The sequence below is a fragment of the Schistocerca americana genome, chromosome 2, assembly GCF_021461395.2.
Source record: "Schistocerca americana isolate TAMUIC-IGC-003095 chromosome 2, iqSchAmer2.1, whole genome shotgun sequence".
NCBI lineage: Eukaryota > Metazoa > Arthropoda > Insecta > Orthoptera > Acrididae > Schistocerca > Schistocerca americana.
In genome coordinates, this window is record NC_060120.1 from 623,877,967 (window position 1) to 623,894,581 (window position 16,615).

The 16,615-nt window shown below is 37.0% G+C and overlaps 2 protein-coding genes across 4 annotated transcripts in view; one reads left to right on the forward strand and one right to left on the reverse strand.

Annotated features, from left to right (window-relative positions):
* LOC124596377 (geranylgeranyl transferase type-2 subunit alpha) overlaps nucleotides 1-15,032 on the forward strand; it is an 80,707-nt gene extending 65,675 nt beyond the window's left edge. Inside the window, exons 6-10 of the mRNA XM_047135492.1 lie at nucleotides 3,161-3,414; nucleotides 10,212-10,452; nucleotides 10,561-10,689; nucleotides 14,401-14,603; nucleotides 14,682-15,032. Coding sequence (XP_046991448.1) covers nucleotides 3,161-3,414; nucleotides 10,212-10,452; nucleotides 10,561-10,689; nucleotides 14,401-14,603; nucleotides 14,682-14,933 — 1,079 coding nt within the window. The 3' untranslated portion in view covers nucleotides 14,934-15,032. The remainder of the gene's footprint in view (nucleotides 1-3,160; nucleotides 3,415-10,211; nucleotides 10,453-10,560; nucleotides 10,690-14,400; nucleotides 14,604-14,681) is intronic.
* Nucleotides 14,951-16,615, reverse strand: part of LOC124596376 (putative ATP-dependent RNA helicase TDRD12) — a 470,123-nt gene continuing 468,458 nt past the window's right edge. For all 3 annotated transcript variants that reach the window (XM_047135490.1, XM_047135489.1, XM_047135491.1), the window contains one exon: nucleotides 14,951-15,195. In XM_047135490.1, coding sequence (XP_046991446.1) covers nucleotides 15,068-15,195 — 128 coding nt within the window. In that variant the 3' untranslated portion in view covers nucleotides 14,951-15,067. The remainder of the gene's footprint in view (nucleotides 15,196-16,615) is intronic.

The following is a 16,615-nucleotide window of genomic DNA, read 5'->3' on the forward strand; positions in this document are numbered from 1 at the left end:
AAGAATGTCTGTTCCTCCTACTCCTTCTGCTGTCAGAAAATGAACAACACCTCTTTGCTCTTTTGTTGATGCCTCCATGTCACTGTTTTTGCAATGTGACTGGCACAGTTGGACAATTTATGCATGCTGGCTGCTGTTAGCTCTGTGTAGTCACATGACGTGCACGCGTGCCCTCTAGCGACGGACTGTGAACTTCCACGCTCTGATTGGAACCACACCTCGTTTCACACGTCACAATATTACCATACTGTCGCCAGCTTGCGCATTTCGGACTCTGACTTATTTCATTTTGAACGTCCCTTATATATTATCAAACCTGAGGCGTATAAGATTATCTTACATTCTTGAAAGCTCATTGTGTCATGAAAAATCTGTAAGCCATACTCATCTTACCAAAATTCACTCAAAGGTTTCCCCACAAGGCTTTTTATAAACCAGCTACTATGAGTTGACCAAAGAATGCCTGTAGTTCTGTAGAGTCAAGTTCAATCCAGCATGCAAGATATGTGTGTAGAATTTTACTATCTTCTGCACAATTATTGTCAAGCATTACTATTACACTTGGCATGTGATTGGTGATAAAAAGTCTGAGGCAGTCTGCTCTTGTCTGGAATTGTGGTCTGAGGTGATGTAGAATATGCGCAGTTTCTTGTATTGTATTATTGGAAGCCTGCTTGCACACATCAGATAGTACTATGTCATGAGTTATGTTATTTGTCTACTTCAAGACACAAGATTAAATGCACTAGTTTCCTGAGTGCTATTATCATCTTCACACTCATTCAGATCCCCTTCATCCCTGACCTGTATATCTTCCTCCGTTACATCTAAATCAGCATCATTCCCATCCTCATTTCCAAAACTGATTCGTTATACCTGTCACTAGTACATATATCTGCTGAAGCGTGCTTGAGACTGTAGCCCCTTTCAAAGTGTATATCATCATCAATTATTAGTAAAACATAATACTACATCTTACTTTGACAATATCCAATTGGTTACTGTGAATTTTTTACAACAGTGCACGGGTTTGTATTTTACAGAAATTGGCAACAACAGTTGAGAAGAAGCATTATTGCCAAGTTTTTTTTTAATTTTTGTAATAAAATTGAAATATAACATTTGAAATGACATATTGTGTGCCTGAGGAATTTTCTGACTCCATTGCAACAGTTTCAAATTATTTTACAGTGAACTGGGATATAATGATAAAAATTTTGCCCAGTTATAATAAAAGGTCCATAAAGAGCATATCTAGAGGGTGAGAAGCCTATGTTCATGTTAAAACTGTTTCTTTGAATTAAAAGAGCCTTGTAGTCCAAAAGACCCTAGACAATGATTAACAAGTATTAAACAGCATGAAACTCTAGCTAGCGACAGGATGCTTTGTGCTACCACCACATAATATGTGTTGAAGTTGGATGGCCTAAAATTTGACAAGACTCCAATTTGCCAGTTTTTGCATTTTGGTAGAGTTACTTCACTAATAGTTTGTATATGAAAGCATAACTGATCTGAGACAGCATTTGACTTACATAAATAATTTATTTAAACTGGAGTGCACAGCTTGTACAAAATTTAAGTAGCACCATTAAGTAATATGTTAAAAATCATGTAATTTATTAACTTCCTTGTGTTTATATATTCTGTACAAAAGTGATATTAATCAGATGATAAATGAGTTATAGCATCCCTCACCACCAGACCCCCAAGAAAATCTGGAAACTTGAGATAGCAAAATTATGTAGAGTATCATATTTTGAATGATATTGTATATAGTCAAGCACAGTAGAAAGAAGAGTATTGTAAGGCTTATTAATTCATCTTATTATTTCCGTGATATTAGTGTTGTACAATTTGATAGTTACAATTTGTCTTCCTTGCACCTGACTGCGAATGACTCATTGATGCACTAGTCCCATGTGCCACCCTTCCCCCCTTTCTTTTCCCTACAATGATTTCTTCTCCATTCCCCTTTGCTCTGAAGACTTTGTCATTTATTCATTCATCCTCATCATTATTATTTGGTGTCACAAGAATCACTAATTATGAAGCTTCAGCTTACAATATCCAGCTCTCAATCACTAAGTAGTATTTGCACTTGTGGGTTTGTTGTATTAATAGACAGTGCTGTAAGGAGTTATGGACTTTTGGAATATATTTCAGGGAAGTAGTGCCTCTGTGGAATATTAAGAGTAATCTAAGACACTATATTGCTGAGTACTACATTTGCAAGACATCGAAGACTGTACATCTATCATGTAGCTTTAGGTTTGGATATGAAAGGACATATTCTTCAGCTCATGGCACTAGTCTCATTTGTTACATTTTCTTTGCTGCATCTTGTACATGGTGTTACTTTTGTTGTCCTTCAGCATCTGTGCATATCTCATAAAATTCCTAGTACTCAAGATTCAACTCTAATTTCAAATTCAGTGTCTATGAGCCCAGTTGTTTGTGTTTTGGCAGTTGATAAGTAGGAACTTCTCTTTTGTTAAAAATATTGTTAGCTATCAGTTTTGACTTTCATTTTGAATATATTTAGCTATAAATTATTATAGCCACAAGGTAAATTAAAACTGTCTGCCTCCTGCAGGAAAGTGCTCTACTGACTGAGCTACCCAAGCATGACTCATGATCTGCCCTCACAGTGTTACTTCCACCAGTACCTTATCTTGTATCTTGCAAACTTCCCAAAAGTCCTCCAGTATACCTCGGGAGGACTAGCACTCCTGGAAGAAAGAATATTGTGTAAGCAAGGCTGTGAGGGCAGGTTGCAAGTTGTGCTTTGAGAGTTCAGTCAGTAGAGAACTTATCTGCAAAAGGCAAAGGCCCCAGGTTCGAGTCTGTGCCAGCATACAATTTTAATCTGCAAGAAAGCTCAAATCACATCACTGCACACTTTGATGTACAGTGAAAATTCACTTTGGAACTGCAAGATAAGATCTCAAATGTGATATATAATACCAAATCACTTGCTAGAGAGCACAAGATGATCATTTTATACAATGATCTTTTCTTATAGTAGTGAATAAATACTACATAATTAGTGCAATGCATAGCATAAAATAATGTGTTCTTTTTGCCTTATAGTACATGTGCATTTAATTTTTGTTTGATTTTGAGGAGATATGTTATTTATTTCTAAATTTGTTTACAGAACTAGAACTGGTACAGAATGCAGCCTTCACTGACCCAAATGATCAGAGTGCTTGGTTCTATCAGCGCTGGCTGTTGGGTCGTGGAAAACAACCATTTATTGTGCAGAATGCTTTTGTTTCACGTGACATCATATTTATTACAATGAGTCAGGAAGTGAGTTTAGCAGATGTTGAATTGAAGCTCATTATAAATGGCACTACAGCACAAGGTGCATGGCACAGCAGCGACGGAAATGTTTACTCACATTTATGGGTATCCTTTTACATATAGGATTACAAGAACTGTTAGTGATATGAGATTATAACTTCTACTTTAACAAACTGACATTATGTAATACAGGTTGAGGCTTGTGTAATTTATCCAAACAAGTAACTACTTCTTTAAAAGTGTAAACAGTAGTTCTCTGGAATATGTATTAATGCGGCACTGTATGAAAAATTTTGGAATATTTGTGAAATGCTGTCAAGTCACATAGGTGACTAGAGGAAACATGTTTCTTAGTAGTTAATTGTAGACTGTAATTATTGTTTTGTTGGTGCACATGGAGTCCCCACAGTGAAATAGGACTCATATTTGGAAGGAGAGGAGGTCTAATTCTGCCTTTCCAAATATGTTTTCTGCAGGTTTCCTGCGTCCTTTCAGGAGGACAAAAGAACAGTTTCCTCAACAAAGCTGAGTTGAGTTCCTTGGTGTTAGTGCTCCATCTGTAATCATTTTAGTTTTGGGAGAACTTCCTAACCAAAATGACAGTGCTTTTGCAGTCGTATTACATGAAGTTGTATCTTTCAAGAGGGGACTTCAAGAAATAAGTTACACTTTACCATAGCAGCCCAAGTAACTTTTGTTTAATCCTGCAATACATTTCAAAATGATACACGACACTGTTTTTCTACATAGTTACCAAGTCTCCATAAAGAATGGTCAGGATATTCTACCAATCGTTCAGTACCTCTAGAATAGAAATCCATTCTTCGATCATGGAGCCATTCGAGAACTATTGTGTGAATGTTCTCATGGTGGAAAAATCTTTTTCGACCCAGATACTCTTGCAGCTTTGTGAAAAGATGGAAGTTACATGGTGCCAATATATACAGCATTTGGATATTTTCCACACGAGAATTGTACTGTCTTGTGTGCTTCGACTTTGGAATATGCTTTCAGTTGCCACACAATTTCATTTGGACATTGTGATGCGCATATTATCTGTACCACAGCAGAACTATGTCTGCAGGACACTCGGAACATGTACTCTCTGCTGACAATGTTCCACCCTTGTTACATAATGGTGTTAGTGTGTGATGACATGTGTAACTTACTTTCTGAAGTTCGTATTTACATCACTTCGCAAATATCCAATATTTATATGAATAGTATTTGCTTTCCGTAACTTTCACTATTACTTTAGCACAGCAACAGGAAAGTTAAAAAAATGTAAATGCAGTCTTCTGGAAGCAGAAGTTCTTTTATGTAGTAGGAGGGGAAAAAAACAAAGTAATGCTTTCCATTGTTGGTCTCTGCCTCACAATGTCATTTAGTTTCTCATATGAAACAGAGTCCTGGATGGATTATCACTTTATCTCTGGACAGTCTTATTTCTTCTAAGCTTTACTTATTACATGTAAGAATGAACATATGCTTCTGAAAACTAGTTTTAGTGTCCGCTATTGATGTATCTGTATGCTCCTAACAGTTGTGTAAAAGTTTTTTTCTTCTCTTTACTTCTAAATCTACATAGGATTTCTGTAAATGGAATAAAATGATGTTGCTATAGAGTGTGATCATGGCTTGGTAATGTATTCTCACTTCAGTTTAATAACAGCTAATTGTCATTGTCCGTCTTATATTTATTCGTGTATATTATTTAACTGTCACAGCTCTCTCTCAAACGTCGTTTATTTGTATGTTTTAGTTTGTATTGTATTTAACTGTTCATCATTGGTCTTATGTGCTCTCTACTTGTTCCTGTATAATTGCACAGTTATGAAGAGGTTCCTTTTTTGTCAGTCATTCGAATTAATATGGAGTCCTGCAGAAATTTCAGTCCTTAGTCAGGACTGGCGGCATGATTTGTTGTGAGTGTAATTTCTTAATAAATTTTTAACTTGCTATTGCAAATATTCAAACCGTTTTCGTTTTCCTGTTTCATATAGGCCAACTAAGGACCACAACATTCAACTATTGTGTTTGGAGTAGGGTTTGATGCTTGCTCAGTGGTCGCACATCCTCTGGTTGTGTTTTCTTTCCTCTCCATTCTGCAGATGGCACCTATCGTCTTTCCTGTTGGTTTGTTCTGGAACCACATTCGCTTAAGCAGTCTCCTGAGAGATGTCAAGCCTTTTTAAGTTCTGTACCTCCAAGATCCTGCTTATCTTTTACCATTTCCATCTACATGGGCTGCTTCTTTTGATGGTGTATGGGAAGCTGACAAGTCAACCTGCTGGGATGCATCCTGTAGACAGGTCCATACAAGGAAAGGGGAGAGAATATCTCCATGACTTAATCCTGTCATCATTTCAAAACTTCTCGAAAGTGGTCTTGTGAACAATACTCATGGTTTTGTTTAAAATGTGCTGTATTAGATTAAGGGGCTTCTGGCCCAGTCCTAATCCCCACAAAGAGTCTGTCTGCTAATCAAGTCATATGCACTTCTTACGAATTTTTGCTTGTTTTATACACACTCAGCAACACACTTACTCTAATTGTATTTAACGATTCAACATTTGTTGTTGCATGATAAGAACTTTGCCATACTCTTTTACATTACAGTCATGCAATAGGTCAGTGCAGCCAACCAAATAAAAGAAAAAAAAGGTACACTTGCAGGGGCATGTATTAAGGTACATATATAAATCATTAATATATTTTATTTCTCCTTTTTATCAGCAGAAGTTACATTCACATTGTTGGCAAATTAATGATGCTGACATATAAGACATTCTGCTTTAGACTATTCTCACTAGTGTAACAGTCAGGTAATTTGATGGAAATATTTTAGATTTTCCCCTTGTGTATACCTGTTTATTTCCTGTTGGTTGTACTTCAAAATTGGTAAGCAGTTATGACTGCAAAGAAAATGTATTTTACAATTGTTTTATGGTGTCATGATCTGCAGAAATGATCCAGTGAGTGTAGTGGATGTTGGCATTGGATCATAATTTACACCAAGGCTGCATTTGCATTGGCACCGACGACGGTCACCAGATTACAATGGCTTACTACTTGGTAATAATGTGTCCGATCTCTTTGATTAGTTTTTGGTGGGATCAAGGGGATTACGTTAGGATCTACTCTGTCAAGGAGGTTAGAATGTATTTCAACCTCCTTTGGTGGGATGGATGGCAGTGCTGGGAGCCAAGTGCTCGCTTGTGGCCTTTGCTGTTATAAAGATGCTGAACACGTGTGAATGAGCTATATGTGTTACGAAAAGAATTTGGTAAGTATTATACACTCTTTCCTCTGTTACAGAAATAACCAGACAAGTTTTACGAATATGCAAGATGAAGAGAGAAATGTTCTATTACTTAATCAAGTTCATTTGTGGTGACATTGTGCAGAGTGTTTGTAATATTGCTCTTCCACTTCAAATAAATTCAGCAAAACAGACAAATGTCAGTTAACTGTCAATGACTGTCATTCAGAAGATGTGTGAAAGACAAACAAATTTTAGAAAAAGATTCTCTGTAGACCTAAAGTACTGAAAATGGGAATACATATATCACATTTGCAAACCACCTTATAACAGAATCACCACACCACTGTCATAAAAATACCAATAAACAGTAATAATAATTTCTAGACAGCTAATGCTCACCAACCACAACCCAAAAAACAGCCACTACAGCAACTTTAAGCATCAAAATTAACGTATGCCAACTTTTCACTTGAAAACATAACGTTTTGAAGCTTGAAATTTCTGATACAGGTATTGCATGTGTTACAGATGATATACTGCATTAATTACAGGCATAAGGTTGAAAGGCTAGCCAGCCACATAGCATGAATGTTGTAATTTGAGGTAACAATCTAGTAATTATTAAATTTTTAAGTTGTTCAAAACTTGCCTTTTCCAATAAAGGAGTGATTTTAAACTGTGGATTCCAAGACATGCCCCTGTTGCTAAATTGTTTATCCTCAGGATGCATAAAACTTCTACTTTCCTGTATTAAACTTAAAAATTTTTCACAATCCATATTTTACTTGTGTGATTGTCAGTCAGTTTGACTGAAGAAAACAAACAGATTTGAATTTCACACCTACTGTCTCTCTGAATTTGTACATTCAAGCAGTTGGCTGCACTGAGACTGATCACATACTGGCATAATGCTTTGAAAACATCAGTTGTTTTCAGCTGACGCCAGTAGTCTGAGGAACTCCCTGGCGAGGTGCCATTGTCACTGCAGTCTTAGACTGAAATAAAATTCTCATAATACCAGCATCAAAGCATAGACTAGTTAGAATTGTTGTTAAAATCATTTGTTTACACATGAGCAAAAACTGAGCAGTTTGATGAAAGGGGCAAGTGAGAGTGAAAACCTGAAGTTACAAGTAAGTTGTTAATTGATGCACAGATTTATTTAAAGTTTGGAAAAAATTCACAAGGACTTTGGCAAAAGAATGGTTGGAAGCTTTAGAGTACAGCCTTACTCTACCAAACAACACAGTAAGTAGCACCAAGATTTACTGATGCATATTTCAGTCATTCATGAGTGAGGTTTTATTATTATTATTATTATTATACACATAGTAGACCATTTGTGGATCATGTGAAGCTTCTACAGTTCTTCCTGCGGTTTTTCCATGAGACCTTCGTTTTCTCACTCATGGCTTTCTTTGTTTCATCCGTCCACTGTGTACTGGTCTTTTCAGTTCTTGTCTCTGGCTGGACTTCCTATTTTGCTTCTGTAGATGTTACAGTCTCCAGTGTCCTGAATGGTGAGTTGAGGATCAGTAAGGTCTCTTCGTACCTGTAAGGTTTTCAGTGGCTGTGAGTATCTGGCATGTGAGTCTATACTCAGGGAGTTGTGTATGTGTCCATTGAATTTAAGGCGTCTTTTTCGAATGTCTGCAGCAATATTTGAAATTTCCTTTGTAGTTTTGTTGGTTTGTAGTCTATATCCAGCTGCAGTTTTTCGTGGTCCAGGGATTTTCCTAATGATCTTTCATTCTTCTTTTTGTAGATTTTGTAGTAGCATAATGTTATTATTATTGTTTTGCAGTTTGACAAAATACTAATGGTTGTGTGACTGCACCGTCATGTAAGGTGCAATCAGTCCTCCCAAATTCATACCAACAGATCCCATGCCCACGTTCTGGAGGGGGAGGGGGGGCTGGAACTTTTTTATGCCTACTTTCAATTCGCCATTCGTACTGGCATTTCGGCTGCTATTGCGGGCAGTCTTCTTCAGGGTGACTGTTTGTAGTTTGTGGTTACTGCTTTGTATATGTTGTTTGGAAATGGCTGAGAAGTCGGAGTTAAGAGGCTGTGAAGACAAGTGTGGCAGATCCACACAATTTAAACTAGCCCATGTTTTAGCTAGGAAGCCTCTTACAACTAAGGAAAAAAAATCAAGGGTGGTCTTCCACTATGAGCTGTGATGAAGGCCACAGGCTGTTGTTGTCTTCTTCGGCAGTTGTAGCAGACAAATGGGCTGTTTGTGCTTTCAGAGCTTCCCCACTGCATACCATAAGCACCTGACAGCAGATAATGGGGAAGCACTGATATGCCTCAAGCACCAATATGCTGTGAGCAGAACCATATTATGATAACAGCTTAAAAAATTGCCTGCAGTAATCATGTCAGAATGGCCAACATTTTCAAATAATACATATAAACAAGTAGTCATGGACCACAATTAGTCATTCGGATTAATCCTTTACAGCATGAATTTTTGGTCTTTGCTGTTGACAATTATCAATTTTTTATGTCATTACAATAGATTAGAAACTGCTATAGTTGAAAGAAAACCAGAAAAATGTATCTTTTTTCGTCCTTTACTTTTTTTTTCTTTTAAATGGGATTTGAGAGTCCCATAAAGTCGTAATGGTATAGTCATTGACAAGCATTACTTCATGAAACTGTTTTTGGTAAAAACAATTTGCTCTATCATTTACACATAAAAACACCTTACATTTGGAACACTTTGAACCGGTTTTTTTTACTCTATATCGTAGATAGCATAGTTTTCACTCTGCTCCAAGATTTGGATTTGAACTTCATAGAAAGTGAAATTCTCTTCTTTCTTCTTTTGTTCTAGAAAGAGTTGAGAGATATTTCATATTATAGTGCTGTCTTCAGCTTCTGGAGAATAAGTGTAAATATACTGTTGATCTTGACATGTGGCGTGGTGTCATTTTTCATTTGTTTTGCCCATAAATTGTTGATTTCGAATCATTTTCAAATGTGGTTACTGTTATGCAAACACATGAAGCTAAAGACCTAATGGGACTCACAAGTACAGAATATTTTATACAAAAATTTTCCAAAATTCTTAAATATTTTGTGCTTCGAAACAGTTGCTGGCATAAATAGACTTACCACAAAATTGCAGAAAGAATACCAGATCAGATTATCACAGCAAACACTCAAAATCAAGCACAGAATGGCCACCTTGCAACTATAAGCAACCAGATAGTGTGAAGTATGCGTGCTCTAAGTTCTGCAGTATGTTAAAAGTGTACCACACCAGGAATAAACAGTGCACTGCAGTTCCGTTAGTCTTCTGACAATGAGAATATTTTTTCCCTTTTTTTTAAAAGTGTGATTCAGAAGTCCCACCAGATCATAAAGATTTAAAGCTGCCCGCAATAGTAGCTGAACCATTGGTAGTTTTATCACGTATGCTGCAGTGACACTGCAAAAGGTTACTCTTTTTTAGTGCTAATGTTTGGTACATTACGTAGTCCTTAAGATTACTTATGTAATATTGCTCCATCATATTTGAGATGCATTTATTCCAACTTCAAAGAGCAGACATGTCCAGCTGTGTAACAACCATAAATCTTGTGGTACTGAAAGAGTTGTAGAACTCTTAACCTTAACAAGACAAAAGATATTTTCACCATCATCAGAGATGTATCATGGTGACGTCATTTTATCCGAAGTTGCCGTACAAGTGATGGAAAAAAATACAACACATTCTATACACGTTCCCCTTGTTATTGATGGGGATTTAGCTTGGACAAGCACAGAAAGTCAGTTTGGACTTCAGTTTAGTGAAGGGTTGACATCAGTTTTGGAAGAAGAGCTAGATTCTTGTGCCCAGCTGCTAGAGCTGGAACCAGACAGTAAATGTGTGTTTTGTTTGCTTGCAGATGCGCATTGTTGGTAGTTGTAGCTACTGTTGTGTTGGTGTTTAAGAAGTGTTGTAATCAGATAGCCTGTGTTTAATTTCTTTCCAGGGACGCTGTTGACATCAATATTGTTGATGCAGGCCATTGACCGGCATAAATACAGAGAGGCTACAATGGAAAAGTTACAGCTACTGAGCAGAGTTGACCCATTACGTAGCGGATATTATAATGATCTAAGTAACCATTTTACTTTTAACTCTTATTACACACATAGATACTTCATAGAGCATGTCTAATATGTATTTCATTGATGACTACATACGTATGCATTCCTAAATACCACTCATAATGCACAATCATTGATTGTGCATTTTGTCTGTTGCTCGCTTATTCACAAACCCAATTATTTTACCATGGGAGGTAATAATGGACCATTTAATAAAGTACTGTTCAATGCTAACTTCAAAGCTAATAAAGTTCAGATTACTTTCATGTCAACAGTCTGTTCTTTATGGAACTGGAATCCACGGATGTTAAATATGAGAGTTTTTCCAAGGATGTATGCTTGTCACCTTTTGAGAAATGTCACTTCAGCCATACAGTGTCAGATTTGAGCAACTCACTGCATTTTGTCATCCTCTGGAAAGTGCAATATCTCTCACTGCTATTCTGAAACCTGTGTCACACAACCTCTGTGAATTAGTCAATGTGAATTTTACATCCATCATGTATTTGATGAGGTATCATACCAAATTATGGACAGAGGACAAGGCATAGTCAAAAGTTTTAATTATTATGTATTAAAAAAATATATATTTCAACCATGAAGTTTGATGCTGGTATTTGGCTTTCTACATATTCTTCAGTGCGACATGACTTGGTGGAAACCTTGATTATGGAGTTTCCATTTTGGCTGTTCATGAAAAAGTTCCACCACCTCACTCATTCTGAAAATGTGTGCCAAGCAATAATTTCTTCATCCTAGGAAGGTAGTAGCAGTCATTGGTGCCTCACCAGGAGAATGTGGGGAATGCAAAGAAGTACCATGTGTGTTGTGACTAGAACAAAGTAGGTTGTCCTCTTGAAGCAAAACCATCTTGGACAGATTCCAGTGATGCTTTGTCTTGACAGCCAATTGTAACCTCAACTAAAATATTTTAGCATCACCTTGAACTATGACAACTGAGTCCTCACTTTTTTGTGTAGTGGTTGGGGTGTATTTTTCCTTCTTTTCCTGCTGTTGTTTATTTTGTAAGATTTGTGATGGGTCTTGTACCAGGACTAGCAGGAAGTTTGTCCCAGGCAGATATAACAGGGTAATATTTTGTCAACCCCGATACACTGCCAGATGAAAGTAGTATTACCTTATCTTCTCTTCTCAGAGTCCGGATCCTTGTGTGCCACCTCCCTGTAAATCCAACTGCGGTGAAGATCCCTGTAATGCTCCCGCAAGTTCTCTCTATTTTGCTGCTAAATAAAGTCACACGTCTCACAAACAGGGGTATATTTTCCCAACATTTTCACTATTACTTTTCACAACACAACTAATAATTGCTACAGTAATACAACTCTCTTGAGTACATTCAAACGTCCATACATGTATACTGTAGGACATGAGAGAAAATCCAGAACAACAACTACTGCTCTTCAGTTGTTCATTACGCCCTTGTTGGTGCGTCGTTTATTCCATGACTCTTGGATTCAGGCACTTGCTGCACCATGGCACAAACGACTCCCGGACAACCAGTGGTTGAAATACCATTTTTACTGGTCCCTTTCTTGCCGGCTCCACCACTGCTCCACATTCACTGCATACAAGAAAGGAAAACACACAGTTTACCTTTCCCACTACATTTATCCTTATTCAATTTACTCACGAGCATCTCTTGTCAATGATTTTCCAACCAGCTTGCTCAGAATGTCGTGCATGATGTTGAAAACTGCTCGTGAGTGATTTTCATTTTTTCCACTGTTGCCTCATTGTGATACTCTCATCCTTGAACACCAGGGCTTCCACTTATCATGTGATTCATGATTATTCAGAAGACGCAGTCTGCTTCTTATTTGACACCAATGGAAGTCTCTGTGCCATACGAGGGGGAGTTGACAGTTCCTTAGATTTTCCTAGTTAAAGTTGATGTAGATTAATCCTGATGTTGCATTAAAACTTGTTCTTTACATTATATGCTATAGTAATTGCATAGCAGTAACAGTGAAACTTCCTGGCAGATTAAAACTGTGTGCCCGACCGAGACTCGAACTCGGGACCTTTATCTTTCGCGGGCAAGTGCTCTCAAGTGGTAGAGCACTTGCCCGCGAAAGGCAAAGGTCCCGAGTTCGAGTCTCGGTCGGGCACACAGTTTTAATCTGCCAGGAAGTTTCATATCAGCGCACACTCCGCTGCAGAGTGAAAATCTCATTCTGGAAGCAGTAACATTGTTTTTTATTTTGCTGTGCCAGTTCAAAGTGAACATGCCACAAGAAAATGGAGAATTCACATTGAAAGATAATCATGCCGACAAAATTATTGATGTGTGTGGTACATTGCGTGATAACTGCTCTTCCTACTCCATATCAAGAATTTGGTTGCTGCATTTAAAACAAGACATTCAGCACTGAGAGATGGGTTGCCCTTCTAGGATGGTCCTTGTCAGTTTCAGAAACAGTGGATGCTGTTTGTTCCATGATCACGAATAATTGATAAAAAGATAACAGAGACCCTGGGCATAAATCAGAATATGTGCGTCATTTTACTCATGAGATTTTGAGCCTGAGAAGCTCTCAGTCAAGTGGGTTGCCAAATGTCTCAATGCAGACCAAAAGCATGAATGTGTGGGTGCTTCACAATTCATTTTGGTCTAATTTCACTGGGATCTGCAGGATTTTTGGATCGTCTTGTCACTATGAATAAAATATGGGTGTACACTTATGATCCAGAGATCAAAGAACAATCCAAAGAAAGGAGACTCAGTGATTCTCCACATTCAAAGATGTTCAAAAATCAGCAGACATGTTTCTCGTATCTGTCTTTTGGGATAATGAAGGTATCTTAGTTATTGACTACCTACCACATGATGAAACCATCACAGCAAAGTACTGTGTTGAATTTCTAGACAAACTGAAGCAGTAGTTAGTATCCAAACACAGAGGAAAGCTGAGAAAAGGAAATTTGTGTCTGTGAGAGAATTCCTCTCATCATAAAGTGGCTATTGGCAGATCTTAATCCTCAAACATCCACCTTATTGTGCTATCCTGTTTCCCTCAGACTATTATCTGTTCCCAAACCTCAGAAACATCTAAGGTAAGAATTTCTGAAAATTGGGGACACCAGAAAGGCTCCAGATGAGTGGTTTGCTGCACAATTGATTTGATACCATAAATGTGTTGAGCTCAAGGGGAGATATGTTGAGTGAATAAAATTTTTTCAAACCCATAACAGCATTTTTTCATTATAGTCAAGGACTTATCAGCAACCTCTTGTACAATGATAGATTGTTCAACATTGTTCCCAGTCAAACACAGAAAATGAATTGCTGCACCATTTTGTTTTCACTCCTCTATCCGTGTGCTACAAGACTGTGGTGCAGGAATTTCAATTTGTACCACGACCGTAGAGACATACCGACAAACAAATAAAAATACTGCTCAGAAAATGCACAACATGATTGATTTATGAAATAGTATCAACACCAGTTCACATAGACTACACAAAAACCAACTTTGCCCATCGTAATTTCTCAAATCATCTCATTTGATTTTATCTTAAGTCTCCGCTACACCTTACAATTCCAATAGATATGAGTTTATTGCCACTCAGCACTTTCTCTTGAAGGCTAGCACCAACCTGTAATATAAATAAATACTAAATGCTTTATATTCATAATCCAAGATTGAAAGAGTTTTTTTGCTGTAAGTTAATATTGGTGCAATTTTTTCCATTGTTTTTAGGAAGCAGATACCTGATGGAGTACGCAGTTGATGCTAACCAGACTGCAGTAAAATCTGCACTGCCAAAAGAAATTAACTTGTCAAACAGCTCTCTTACTGCTCTTTACCATGTACATCATTTAAGCTTATTCAGAAATGTGGATTTAAGTTGCAATATGCTTAAGTTATCTTTGGCTAAGCTGCATTTACTGCAAAATTGCCAGGTGTGTAAACACTGATATTAAAATGTATATAGTCACAATTATTTGTGATTGTCCTAACATAAGTTTATGAAATTACAGGTACTTAAACTTGACAACAATTGTATTAATACATTAGCTGCCTTTCCTGAGCTACGGCAGCTGAAGGAACTATCTCTGCAAAACAATGAAATAACTGGTTCAGAGGAATTGAAATATCTTAAGAAGTGCAGGAAGCTTAATAGTGTTGATTTATCAGGAAATCCTATAATGGAAAATGATGATAACAATTTGCCAAAAATAGCAAAAGAAGCAGTGCCATCACTGCAGAAATTAAATGGCTTTCTTATATGATTTGATAATTTACTATAAAAAAACCAAACTTATTTTTTATTATTTACATTGTCATTATAAAAAGTATATAAAAATAAATAAAATTGTTATGTACAGTCAGTCTGCGTGTAAAACAATTCTGTGCCTTAAAGCTTTTATATGTCATATCCCCAAGGATCATATGGATTAAAATGCATTTCAGGGTTTTCTTTCTCACTTGAATCATCTGAAAAGTCTGTTTCACCACTGTCCTGAGAATCGTAAAGTGGTACTGGAGCATGATCTGTAATACAAGAGAAGTTTTGATTAAATCCAGTGGGATTCACACATGCATTAAAAAAGCTTGCCACAAACATTAAATTTTCATGATACCAATATACATAAGATAATGCATAACCTATTATAGCCAAGTATTATCAAGTTGAAAACAATTTATGAGACAAGCTTTCACTGATCATAATAGTGCAATAAAGCTGTTTCAAATTCAGCTGTGACGTGCTGTAGTTGTTGATGATAATTTATGTAAATCAATTGGTTCTATTAAGGAGAATTGAGCTGCTGCCTTGGTAGAAATATACATAGAATGCTGCAAATTGCATTATGAATGAATGTATAGAAGAGTCAGTTATTTGTACAGATTTTCTCACGTTCTTGAAGTCACACCATAAATAATTCATGTCACACACTTTTGTACTTGGAAAATCTTAGCTTGGCTTGATTGGTTACCCCAAAATATGATACCATATGATGATATGGAATGAAAGTAACAATGTACACCACCTCTTTTTTTTCTAATTTTTACATCACCTATGTCACATTGTAAACAATGAATTGTTTGTGTATTTCAACTGTGTTGTGTGCTCCTCCCAACTGAGTTTATTTTATCAAGTTGTAATCCCAAGACTTTAACACTGTCAAGCTCTTGTACATGTTCTCATATATTATGCATTGTTAGATGCTAACTTATAGTGCGATTTTCAGATTTTAATGGGAGAAAACTGGATGGGGGCCATGTCCATGACCTTTCATTACCTGCTATTTTTAAAACTAGGTTTAATGTGCTACATTATCTTCAGACAAAACAAATTTGGCATCTGGTAATGTTACCATTGAATGCTGTGCGGCCACAGGCTATGTGCCTGGCCTGGTGGTGAAACATCAATCACTAAGCATGCAGCAGTCACAAAATTCCATAACTATAGATAGACACATATAATAGGACTAAAAATTATCCTAACTTTATTACTATTAGCTCCTTCCTCATGAAGAAAGAAGGATATGTTGATAAGGTTAGAAAGTATGGGCAGATGTCTGAGATACCACGATGAGAGGGATCCATCTGTTTGTACACAACATGTGCACCCATCTCGTTCTGGGGTCTGAATGACCTGCCCCTCCTTTCCAGCCATCCCCAAACTATCCATTGTCCTTTCCTAAAAAAGGAACTAATGGTTCTAAAAGTTAGGATAAATCAAACTATGGAAAATCCAGGATGGAATGTAACAATATTGTGAAAAGGAAAGTTGCTACTTGCCACAGAGTGGAGATGCTGAGGCGCAGGTAGCTTTTTGTTGTGCCTGTCACAAATAATAAAATTACTGGCCGAAAGCTATATTTGTGACAGTCCTTTTGTTGTGCCTATCTGCGACTCAGCATCTCCGCTATATGGTGAGTAGCAACTTTCCTTTTCATGTTGTTGTTGT